The 11,487-nt window shown below is 50.2% G+C and overlaps 1 protein-coding gene and 1 long non-coding RNA gene across 2 annotated transcripts; one reads left to right on the top strand and one right to left on the bottom strand.

Annotated features, from left to right (window-relative positions):
- Window positions 1-3,530: 3,530 nt before the first annotated feature.
- LOC143840401 (uncharacterized) lies at window positions 3,531-7,141 on the top strand. Its single transcript, XM_077343882.1, has 4 exons — window positions 3,531-5,474; window positions 5,946-6,029; window positions 6,210-6,293; window positions 6,573-7,141. Exons 1-4 carry the CDS (start codon window positions 4,853-4,855, stop codon window positions 7,070-7,072), a joined length of 1,290 nt encoding a protein of 429 aa, XP_077199997.1. The 5' UTR covers window positions 3,531-4,852; the 3' UTR covers window positions 7,073-7,141.
- Window positions 7,142-7,503: 362 nt separating this feature from the next.
- LOC143840769 (uncharacterized) lies at window positions 7,504-8,127 on the bottom strand. Its single transcript, XR_013232395.1, has 3 exons — window positions 8,032-8,127; window positions 7,793-7,912; window positions 7,504-7,661 (listed from the first exon to the last, which is right to left on the bottom strand). It is a non-coding gene; the product is annotated as an uncharacterized LOC143840769 (long non-coding RNA).
- Between the last annotated feature and the right edge of the window lie 3,360 nt (window positions 8,128-11,487).

Genomic DNA, 11,487 nt, shown 5'->3' on the forward strand with positions numbered 1-11,487 from the left:
CCCATGGCCCTCCCAGATCGCCTCTACAAATTCGGTTTGACATTGGGCGCAGCAAGAAAGGACCGACAGTCTAGCGGCACGTAGCCACCAAGCCCGGCGAGCCACTCCCGCTCGCGGAGCCCAACTTACCAGGCCGAGCGACAGAATTCAGAGCTGCGCGAGCCCCGCCCCAGGGGCAGGGTTCGCCATGTGCCTGCAAGCCCCAGGCCCGCAGGGCCTGTCCATCCACTCACCCACGCCCGCCCGAAATCGAGCAGGTGCTGACGGAGCTGCCGGGCCCACGGCCCTCTCGCCTCGCCCCTGCTCCGTCCAACGGCCTCCTAATCCCACTCCCGCTGCGCGAGCAGCAGGGAAGGACCAGACTGCTTAGAAGCAGGCGGTCACGGCACCCGGCGAGCCGCCCCTGCCTACAGGGCCCGACTTAGCGAGGCGAGCGTCGGACCTCTTCGCCAAGCGCCCGACGAGCCCTGCGCTCGCGATCCCCAGCCTGAAATCAGGCTGGCCCCAGCGAGAGCCGCACTGGACCCAGGGCCCTCCCAGCTCTCCTCGCACAGCTCCTGAACACTGCAGGGAGCAAGCAGCTCCCTCAGCGTTACGGGCGAAGAGAGCGAGACCCGTGCACGTGGCGACTTAAATAGCCGCCACAGGTCCCGCCCTGCCCTTTACGCTGTGCGTGCTGCATTCTGACAGCACGCACACTAGAGGGCCTCTGTTTGGTCGCCTCTTCTTCTCAGCAAGCCCTCCGCTGCGTCAATGTTCGGCCAAGGTAAGTCTTGGCCGGGTTTTTGGCTGGTTACCAATTAGTTGGTCCCTATGGACTGTTCCCATCAGTAACTTATCTAAGACCATTCAGTGACTGAAAGGCTAAGTTGAGATTTAAAGCATTTCACAGCTCTCTTAATCAGTGTAATACAACAGGTGTCTTAGAAAGGTGCGATAAGTAACTTGCTAAACCTGTTTAGAGATTGCAGATCAGATTGTGGGCACACATTTCCATTTCCCTGTTATTGAGGATCTATCCCTTTAAATTTACTGCATTTACCATTCCCAGAGGATACATTTGCTCCTTTTCAAATGCGTGTTCTTGCCGGTTCTATGACATCCGATGTTCTTCTTCCTTTTTAGCTATGGAGAACCATTCCGACCTCACACACTTTAAAAAACACAGCGTGAAAATGATTGAGGCTTTTAAAGCAATGTTTCGAAGAGGATTTTTCCCCCTTGGAAATAGAATAGAATAGAATTTCTCCCCAAAATCTTCATGTCAGACCAACAAACAGACAGAATAACTTTATCACCACTGCTTTGACTGTAGCTGAAACGCAGGCAACATAAAAAGGTAGCTTGGTTGGTTAGTGGGTCGGAAGGAGATCAGGAAGAAGGGAAAAGAGAAAGCATATGGGAGCTGTCGAGGAGAGAAAGAGGAAATTGTGTGGGGAAGGAGGTATAGGGGGGAAGTGAGAGGCCCCTCTCAAGTCACTGCAGGTACCCACAGTGTAAATTGGCCTGTCAGCCAGCACCACACAACTGGACTTGGCAGCCAGCACAGTACAGTGAAAACTTAGCCAGATTTTTCCTGGATGCAGGGAAAGGGAAGGAGGGAAAACTGAAAAAAAAGGGGGGTATTTGGTTGGCTTGTGGGAGGGAAGTAGAAAAGGGGGAGGAAAGAGCTAAGGGCCCTGTCGGAGTTTTCAGCCTGCAAGATGGAGATCTTCCTCCAGGTATATGGTTGAGGGTGGGGCGGAATCTTGGTGTTTTCATCTGAGGATCTTGGAGTTGTAGCTAGTTAAATTCCTCACTCCCAGGGAAGAAATGCAAAGAAGATCTGCTGACCCATTGCTGAATGGAGAGGGGGGAGGAGGATGCAAATTATTATTGTTTGCCATCTTGTTGTGTTATTTTTAAGGGGGTTTATGGGTTTAAATGTATTTTATTGATTGTAAACCACCGGAGACATTGAGAGTGACGGTATATAAATTAAGTAAGTAAGTAAGTAAGTAAGAAAGAAAGAAAGAAAGAAAGAAAGAAAGAAAGAAAGAAAGAAAGAAAGAAAGAAAGAAAGAAAGAAAGAAAGAAAGAAAGAAAGAAAGAAAGAAAGAAAGAAAGAAAGAAAGGGAGAGGAGAGGAGAGGAGAGGAGAGGAGAGGAGAGGAGAGGAGAGGAGAGGAGAGGAGAGGAAAATTAAATGCCTCCTGAAAGCCATGCAGGTCCCCTACTTGTTTAAAATATAGTAAATACATAACTCCATCTATGCTTTAACAAATTCTGGCTTCATGGTCTACTGACAATAGCCTGGGTGCTCATCACCCGAGAATAAGGTAAAGGTAAAGGTATCCCCTGTGCAAGCACTGAGTCATGTCTGACCCTTGGGGTGATGCCCTCTAGCGTTTTCATGGCAGACTCAATACGGGGTGGTTTGCCAGTGCCTTCCCCAGTCATTACCGTTTACCCCCCAGCAAGCTGGGTACTCATTTTACCGACCTCAGAAGGATGGAAGGCTGAGTCAACCTTGAGCCGGCTGCTGGTATTGAACTCCCAGCCTCATGGGCAAAGCTTTCAGACGGCTGCCTTATCACTCTGCGCCACAAGAGGCTCTAACCCGAGAATAGGTCAGGATTAAACCAGGATGTCAACATAGTGAAGTAGCTGACTAGGATTCAGGAAGCTCAGAGTCAAATATCTGCTCTAGCATGTAAGCTTGCTGGGAGCCACCACTGACTGTTTCTGGTCACCCTCACCAGTCTCTGAAGGCTAGCTAAGAAATAGAAATAATAATGATAATAATAATTACCTTGGGCTCACTACAACACTGATAAAGATTTTCTGACCGAGCAGTAATATCAGGGCTCTCAGCCACACCAACCTCACAGGGTGTCTGTTGTGAGGAGAGGAAAGGTAAATATAAGCCGCTTTTATACTCCTTCGGTTAGAGAAAAGTGGCATATAAGAACCAACAACAACAACAATAATAATATGGAGAAACAGAAGAAGGCTTGAGTGGCAGATCTTAACTGAAAGGCTAGTACAGGAATAAAAACAAATAAACAGCCTCAGCATTTCTTCCTGTTTCTGATTCTATCTCCCATGTACTGAATTTTTATGCAGTTCACCCACTGCTTCCATACCTGGGTCCTCTGGTGCACTCCCACGGAACCCCACCTTCTGCACTGACTTTTCTACACCTGTCTTTTCATGCAGCTCAGCTTCTGAACTGCATCTCCCCTCTTCTCGCACACACAGTTTTGGATCCATTGCTATTCTGGTTTTCCTTCAGGTTTTTCCTATTATTTCTTTCCTTTTTCTGACCAGACCACTCAGGGGGGAAAAACCAGAAGAGCAACAACTGTCAACTAATACTGAGTGTAAGGGAAGGTGGGAAATGATACAGCTTGGAAGAGACATTCTGACGATAATCCTGTGCCAAAAATACCATTACCAGGTATTATAACCTTGATTATATGGACTGGTCTGTAAAGACTAGTCAATACAGAGGGGCATTTCCCACGGCTTAAAAATAGCACAATGGTTGCTGATTGAAAACGCTACTAATTTGCCATAACGCACGACGTCGTAAACAATCTGCAACAATCCTGAAACCGACCCGCAAAAAGCGCTTCGTTGTAGCGCTTCTAGGGGAATCCAGAAAACTGGATTCACCCTCCGGATAGCGATACACTCCTGCAACCAATCTGCAACAGTAGCGCTAAAGACCTGTGCGTTACCATTGTTGCGGGTTCTTCAAAGTCCCTCCTCCCGAGCCTGTCCTCCAAACTTCCGGCGAACTGTTCGCCATTTTTTTTTTCTCCGAGCGAGCGGGGATCTACGAGGCAACGGGACAGCGACTGGCTTTCAAGCACGATCACTTTCGGAAATTCTGCCCGGACACCACAAGAGTTTTTCACAAGCACAGTGGCACACACCGTCACGTTCCCAAAATTTGCCCAAAGCTTAAAACCCCGTCTACCATCGGCCAGTCCTAGCGGAGTCAACGTACAGGGAGCATTTTAAAAAATTTTCCTCTGAGCGTGCCAACGAACATTCGCCGCTCGCAGTCTCCTGCTTAGCTTAGAGGGGTTCAATAGACGTGATTCGTGGTGATTTCATGAGGGGCGGCTTATGTGTAGTGGGTCTTTGTGTGGTTCCCAGTGCGTGCTTGTGCTTGGGTGCGGACAACCCCTTCCATTGGCGGCTAGACCTCCGGCAACCGGAGTTGCCGTCCCCCGTTCATTTTAAAAAATTTTCCTCTGAGCGTGCCAACGAACGGTCGCCGCTCGCAGTCTCCTGCTTAGCTTACAGGGGTTCAATAGACATGATTCGAGGTGATATCATGAGGGGCGGCTTATGTGTAGTGGGTCTTTGTGTGGTTCCCGGTGCGTGCTTGTGCTTGGGTGCGGACAACCCCTTCCATTGGCGGCTAGACCTCCGGCAAGCGGAGTCGCCGTCCCCCGTTCATTTTAAAAAACATTCCTCTGAGCGTGCCAACGAACGTACGCCAGTTACATGTCATGTTTGGTTGATTTATGCTGTGGCTGGTGAATATTATTGGGGAACTGCCGAGTACTGCCGCACTTGCTCTCGGTTGAACACCGGCATGCGTTTGTGTAATGGCGGACATTTTCCTAAAATGGCTCCCGCTGCATGTTCAAACTGCTCTTCTCGCGTGTAAACGAATACGCGCATGCGTTAAGTCAAACAACAAGGGCGCCAATCTGGCCATTAGGAGCAGATCCTGTTCCCGCGCGAGGAGTTTTGAACGTGACATGTGACCTGATGTGGCCAATGTGCGTGTCCCCTGCTGCCCTCCACCAATCAGGAGCCGGCTAGTCCCTTTGTCTTTGTGTGCGGGAAGGTATATGATCCGTTGCACCCTGCACCTCCCACCACCATTTTGCTCAGCTACTAGCAAAAGCAACATGGAATCGTCTTCTCAAGCCTCGTCCGTCCCTGCAACCGGCCGTGGCCCAACTTGGAGGGACGCGGAGATCAGGGACCTGATCGGGATTTTCTCGGAGGAGAAAATCCAGGACGCGTTCCAGTCCTCCCACAGGAATAGGGAGGTTTTTGAACAAGTGGCTATTAAGATGCGCGCCCTGGGCCACAACAGGACCGGCCTTGAATGCCGGTCGAAGACCAAGACAATGAGGGCAGAGTACATGAGAGCCGTGAACCATAACAAGGGTTCCGGCAACGAAAAGGTGACCTGCCCCTACTTCGAGGAGCAGCGCCAGCTGTACGGGGACGGGGAAGGATCCGGCAGGCCGAAGCGCGTCGGCCGGAGCCTTAAGGTGGTTCGGAAGCCGGCTGCCCCGGTCGAGGAACCACCCGCTGAGGAGGATCCCGGCGAGGGAACCTCCTCCAGCTTTCGCCCTCCACCCCCCGTCCAGCAACGAGCCGCGGAATCGGTAACGCTGGACCTGATCGCCATCGTTCCTGGGGAGCCAGAGGAGGCTCCTGAGCAAACGCCCCTTGCCTCCGGTAAGTGATTTTCTTTTTATTTTATATTTCCTTTTAAGCAAATGTGTGTTCTGACGTTTGGGCATCGTTTTCTCGTGTGTTCGTTGCAACGCATAAGACGGTAGGCTGTGGAGAGCTTGCTGTGGTTACTATTTGAAACGGTTTTAATTTTATAATTTTATAATTTAATTTTTAAAAGATTTTAAAAGAAGGTAGGCTGTGGAGTGCTTGCTGTGGTTACTATTTGAAACGGTTTTAATTTTATAATTTTATAATTTGATTTTTAAAAGATTTATTAAGATGGTTGGCTGTGGAGTGCTTGATGTGGTTAGTATTTGAAACGGTCATGTTTAACCAACAGCCCCAAAATATTTGCAGCATGCCTCGCCCATAGGCCTTCTGCAGTACTTTGGCTCACAACTTTGGGAGCTTGCTTTGTGGTTCATGGTGTATGCTTGCTCGTTTTTCACTATTTTCTGCTCTTGTCCACAGAGACACAGTTGCCAGGGACGGGGCCCCTAGAGTCTCCAGCAGCACCTGACGTGGATAGTGATTCGGGGGCATCAACTAACATTGGTAAGTATTAGTAAAAATAGGGGGGGGGGGCTGTTTTAACTGCTTTGTGCTTTTCTGTTTGTGCAGGGCAGCAGCACTGCTAAGAGAAAGAAGAGAGTCCCTCTGCGTTGCTGGTGTAGGCTTTGAAGCTGGCTTTGCCACCCTTTGGTCCTAGATCTGTTTTTTTTCCTTTTTTTGCAGATTTCATACCCGGAACACAGGAGGAGGAACAGCCTAGGGTGCTTGGACCTCCTGCCCGGCGCAGGCGGATACAGATTCAAGATGGTGAGCGTGCATGACCTGTTCCTTTCGAGCCATAGCTGCAGGACAATGTCGCTAGGCACTAACCATGTGCTCCCTTTTAATTGTTGAGAGTCCTGCTGTGAAAGTAGGCAAAAGTAAAAGCACACCATGGGCAAACAAACAATAGCCATGTGCTCGCCGGGGATTGTTTAAATTCTTGGCAGGAAAACACGGGGACAAAAAAGAACACCATGTCCACCATGGTGTGTTTTGACTTTTTTGATGTTACTAACAGTTTTGTTTCTCATTTTTTGCCAACAGAGGTTCTTTCAGATGAGGAGGAGGAACCACCCCTGGCTCCAGGCAGCCCACCACCTAGAGGTGCGCTCCCAGCAGAGGAGAGGCTTACGAGGGAACGCGGCAGGCTGAGGCGCGTCTCCGTCTTGACAAGCGTGGGAGAGAGGCTCCTTGAGCACTGCTATGAGGAGTCACGGCGTGCCGCGGCCGCTGACCAAGCCATGCTCACACTCATTGCCCAGGAGGGGAGAAAATTGAGGGCAGTCCTTAGAGAGACAAACCAAATCCTACGCGAAGGCGTGGAGGAGGTGCGTCTGATAAGGAGACTCATGGAGAGGGCTGTAGCGGTCATGGAAAGGGCCTACCCTCCACAAATCGCCCCCCCACCACCACCCACACCAACACCACCACTTCCAGCACCCACCCCACCGACTCCCTCTCAGAATGCCTCCACCCAAACAAGAAGGAGGACTATTCTCGGAAAGAGAAAAATAAAACCAGCAGACAAGTACTCCCCCTCCTAGTTTTGCCCACTTTTTCTATTTCATGTTATCTGTGTTTTGTTGTTTGTTGAATAAAGTTTATATTTTTGACTCTGTCTCTGTGTACCCTACTGTAGAATCTGCAAGGCTGAAAGCGGCCTCTCTAGTGATTGTGTATATTGTGGTACTGCTGTGTGGGTTGGAGGTTGGAGGGGTGTTAGTTCGAGGAGTTTTAGGAGTGTGGTGTGGGGTTAAATATGTGCGAGTTTAAGAAGTCACACTGGAGTCTTGTTATAAAATTTGCAATAACATTTTATTTTAAAAAACATTTTAACAGGGGAAAAACATTAGGGAATGAAACTTGGAGCCCCACCAGCACCACCACCCCCCACCCCCCTGGAAAACCAATTTTTTTTAACAAAAGTATACATTTAACAGGGGAAAAACATTGGGGAATGAAACTTGGAGCCCCCCCCCCCCAACCCCTACCCCAAAACACAAACAGGAAACAAAACTCAGGTCCCACCGCTCCCCTCCCCAGCCCCTTCCATCGCCCTAACTCTCCTGCACAGCCGTCCCACGGTCCCCCTAACTTTGCGCCGGAAGAGCTCTTCGTCCTCCTTCTTCTTAACTGTGGGGAGGGAGAAAAAGTACACATTAGTACCACACATATTTTCAAATTTCTTTAGTTTACATGCATACACTTTTAAGTGGCCTTAGCCACAGTGTGAGAAGAGTTGGGCAGTGGGGAACATAACCTACGCTCTTCCGCCTCCCTCTGTTGCCTGTGCTGCTCAATCTCCCCTTTCAGCTCCGCCACTTGAGCCTCCAGGGAAGTAACTCTGGCCTCCATGGCACGCAGCCTTGCCTCCACAGTTTCAGCTATAGAAATCAAACAAAGAATTTGATCACACTCCAAAAGGAAGCATCACATCAGGCTCCCATATGGCTCCGTGTGGGTACACACACATGGGTCTCCCTCACAGACATAAAACTCTCACCTGCAGCCTGTCCCGAGGTGGAAGGTCCCTCTTCCTCCCCCTCCTCACGCTCAGGTGCTGTTGCCAGCTTGGATGGTGATTGTGTGGCTGGGCAAAGAAAAAGACAAATCATAATTAAAAGCACACAAAACAGAGATGAAACACAGCTGGTGGACACACCACAGTTAGAGTCTAAGCGCATAACCAAAGTGGTTCTACAGTACTGGCTGGCTAAGTCTGAGGGGGTTGACAGCATCTAAATACTTTCTCGAATTTCATTGGGGACAGTAGGGGAAAGAGGCAGCTAGTCATTCCATGCATGTTTAAGGGCAAAACACAACGAGGGCAGCACTCACCCATATGCCTCCTCATGTCCAGGGGGGGCTTCCCAGCCTTCTCCCATATTTTCACCATCTGGTCGTGGAAGACCGTCCTCCCACTTGGCTGCGGGATCCCCCCCCACTGTTCCAGACTGTTTAGGAAGTCCAGCTTAAGGCGCTTGAATTTTGTCCGGACCTGCTCCCAGGTCCGGACATAGCCCCTCTCCCTCAGCTTTGAAGCCAACACCAGGTAGGCACCCTTGGTGTGGCAATGGGTGCTGGCCATTAGGCGGCCAACACTTTTTGATTGTAGCACAAGCTCCAGAAGTGCCTCAGCCTCGGCGCGCTGCCAGAAGGAGCCCTTCCGTGGCTTCGGCATCTTCGGAATGACGGTTAGGGAACGAACGTGCGTTGCTCCGATCGACCACCCCGTTTTTTAAATGTATCAAAGCTGCCCACCAATAAAATTATTCCTTGGAACATGAGTGGATTGATCCTCCGGTTTGACAGGGGTCGCCAATACTTCCTGGCTACCCGCCTCCCCGAACTTTCCCCATTCAGCGCTTCCGTATTGTGTTTGTCAATTTCAGTGGGGAGTTAGCATTTAGGGCTGTCAAAGTGCTTTTGGACCAGAGAATCCCCGTTTTTTTGCTGGCAAAGTACACAAACCGCACAAGACAAGGTTAAAGAAAGAACACAAAACTTTATTCAACAACAGAGTAGGAAAAACAATTAAACACGCCTCCTGTTTCTGTAGATGTGGGTGGCTATGGCGTCCCGAACCTTGCACCCCTCAGCATATATCCTTTTTCTCCTTGCTTCAGGGATGTCCTGTGTATCCTGAAGGACTACAGGTTCAGGTTCGTCCTCAGGGAAGGGGATGTTATGTCCCTTGTCCTCGCATATGTTGTGCAAAATCACACATGCGATTATCAGCGGAGTCACATTGTCAATATGTACATGGAGTCGTGACATTAAACAACGGAACCGTGACTTCAAACGTCCAAAGGCACGCTCCACTACATTCCTTGCCCGGGAGTGACTGAGGTTGTAGTGGCTCTGCACGTCCGTCCTTGGCCGCTTGTAGGGAGTCATGAGCCAGCGTCGTAATGGGTAGGCTCCGTCCCCGAGGACCAACGCCGGCACACGCACGCCCTCAATGGTGGCGGTGGGGTTTCCTGGAACAAAGACCCCTTCGTCCATGGCTTTCCTGAGGTTGGATTCCCTGAAAACAAGGGCATCATGCCTCCTGCCACTCCACCCCACCTCGGCATCGATAAACCGGCCGGAGAAGTCCACTGTTCCTTGCAGGAGAACAGAGCAAAAGTCCTTCCTGTTCCCGTACTCTTTTATGCTTCCCCCGGGGGCACGGATAGGGATGTGGCTTCCATCGACGGCCGCAAAACAATGCGGGAATCCAAGCCTGGCAAACCCGTCCATACTCTGGAATAAGGGAAAGAAAAGAATATAAGCCATGGCATGTCAGCGTGGGGTGTATCGCGTCTTCGTTGCTGACCTGTCAAACAAGAAAAAAAATTTAAAGGGCAAAGGGGATAGAATGACACTCACCGCTCCAAGCCGGTCTCCGAGGCACACGACTTTGCTGAACAATTCCGCCTCCATGGCGAGGCAGAACTCCTTAAGGATATCGCCAACCGTAGTGACTCCGAGTCCGAATTGCTGGGCTACTGTCCGGAAGTACTGAGGGGTGGCCAAGTACCACAATGCGGCAGCCACCCTTTTTTCAACTGGAACGGGGCGCCGCATGCCAGTGACTTGCCTCTCCATGCGTCCACGTAGAGCCTCCACGAGTTCAAAAAATGTCCCCCTCGACATCCTGAAGTTGGCAATCCAGTGGTCATCATCCCAGCGAGTCCACACAAAATTCTCCCACCAGTCAGAGGATCGTTCGTCCACCCAGAACCGGGGGGGGAACCGGACCTCTGCCAGAGCTTGCCAGCGTTTCTTGGCCGCCATGGTTACCCTTACAGAACGTCTTCTGCTGCTGGTCAGCGTTCCGGCCACCCGTTCTCGGTACTCCGCGATAGCATACGTCCGACGCGACAAGGCGGTATTCATGCGCTGGACCACCGCGAGCATGTAAGCCAGCAATTGAAAAATAAGCCTCTCCATTGCAACGTTGACCTGTGCTGCGGGCAGTAGGCTACGCAAACAAAAGAGTGAGGCCGACCGCGTGTCTGCCCAGGTGCATATAAGCAGGTAACCTGTGGGCGTGTACTGTGGGCGGGGATTAACCAATCAAACATGTCAATGCATCTGGTTCCTAGAAAACAATAGAAAACACGTTCCAAGGGCGCCAATGATTGGACGATAACGCGTTGCTACGGGGTTTCCTGGGTTTTTTAAAAAAAAAGGGAACCCCGACAAGTTCGGCTTTAGGGTCGAGGTCAAAGGTGTGCCTGCAGTTTGATTGACGGGCACGGGAGGCCAGAAGCGCTAAAAAGGGACCTCCTTTGTAGCGATAAGACGGAGAACCGGAAGCCTGTGGGTTACGAAAGTGGCGAGAAGTGAAAGTGCCAAATTCCGCAAAAACCGCAGCTGTGCGTTACGGGCACGGCTAGTTACATTTCGCTACTTGAAGTAGCGCTTTCACAAACGGCAACCAAATAGCAACTTTGAGCTCTGTGCGAAATGGCCCAGAGAATTATGCTTGTAGCTGTGCAGCCAAAGGCCAAAGTCTACTTGTCTGTAGCTGTTACTTTTGAACAGATAGCTTTCTTTTTTACACCCCCTCCCTTTCCCCCACTTTTTATCATTTGAAGTCCTCTTTATTTTCTTCCCAACTTCATAGCCCTTTAGCATTTTTATTACTGAATGTCTATGGCTGCCTAGAGATAATAAAAGGACCCTGATCATCGGGGAAATCTTAGCCCATCTTAGCCCATTTTATTAGGAAGGGAGCAAGGATATGGACAAACACAGAGTTTGAAAGGAAGAAGCCATTCTACCAGGAGCGGACTTGATTCCCCAGGCAAACCAAAGGAGAAATGTGCAACTTCCCACAAGTCACTTGTAGATTTCAGGATGTTTGGGGGGGGGGGGCGGATGGGTCCCCTCAGTCTCGTTATTGCTGGCAGAAAATAAAAATGGGACATCAAGAGGAAGTGATGATTTCATATTCCTCGGTGGAACATTT

This window comes from Paroedura picta, chromosome 6, assembly GCF_049243985.1.
Source record: "Paroedura picta isolate Pp20150507F chromosome 6, Ppicta_v3.0, whole genome shotgun sequence".
Classification (NCBI taxonomy): domain Eukaryota; kingdom Metazoa; phylum Chordata; class Lepidosauria; order Squamata; family Gekkonidae; genus Paroedura; species Paroedura picta.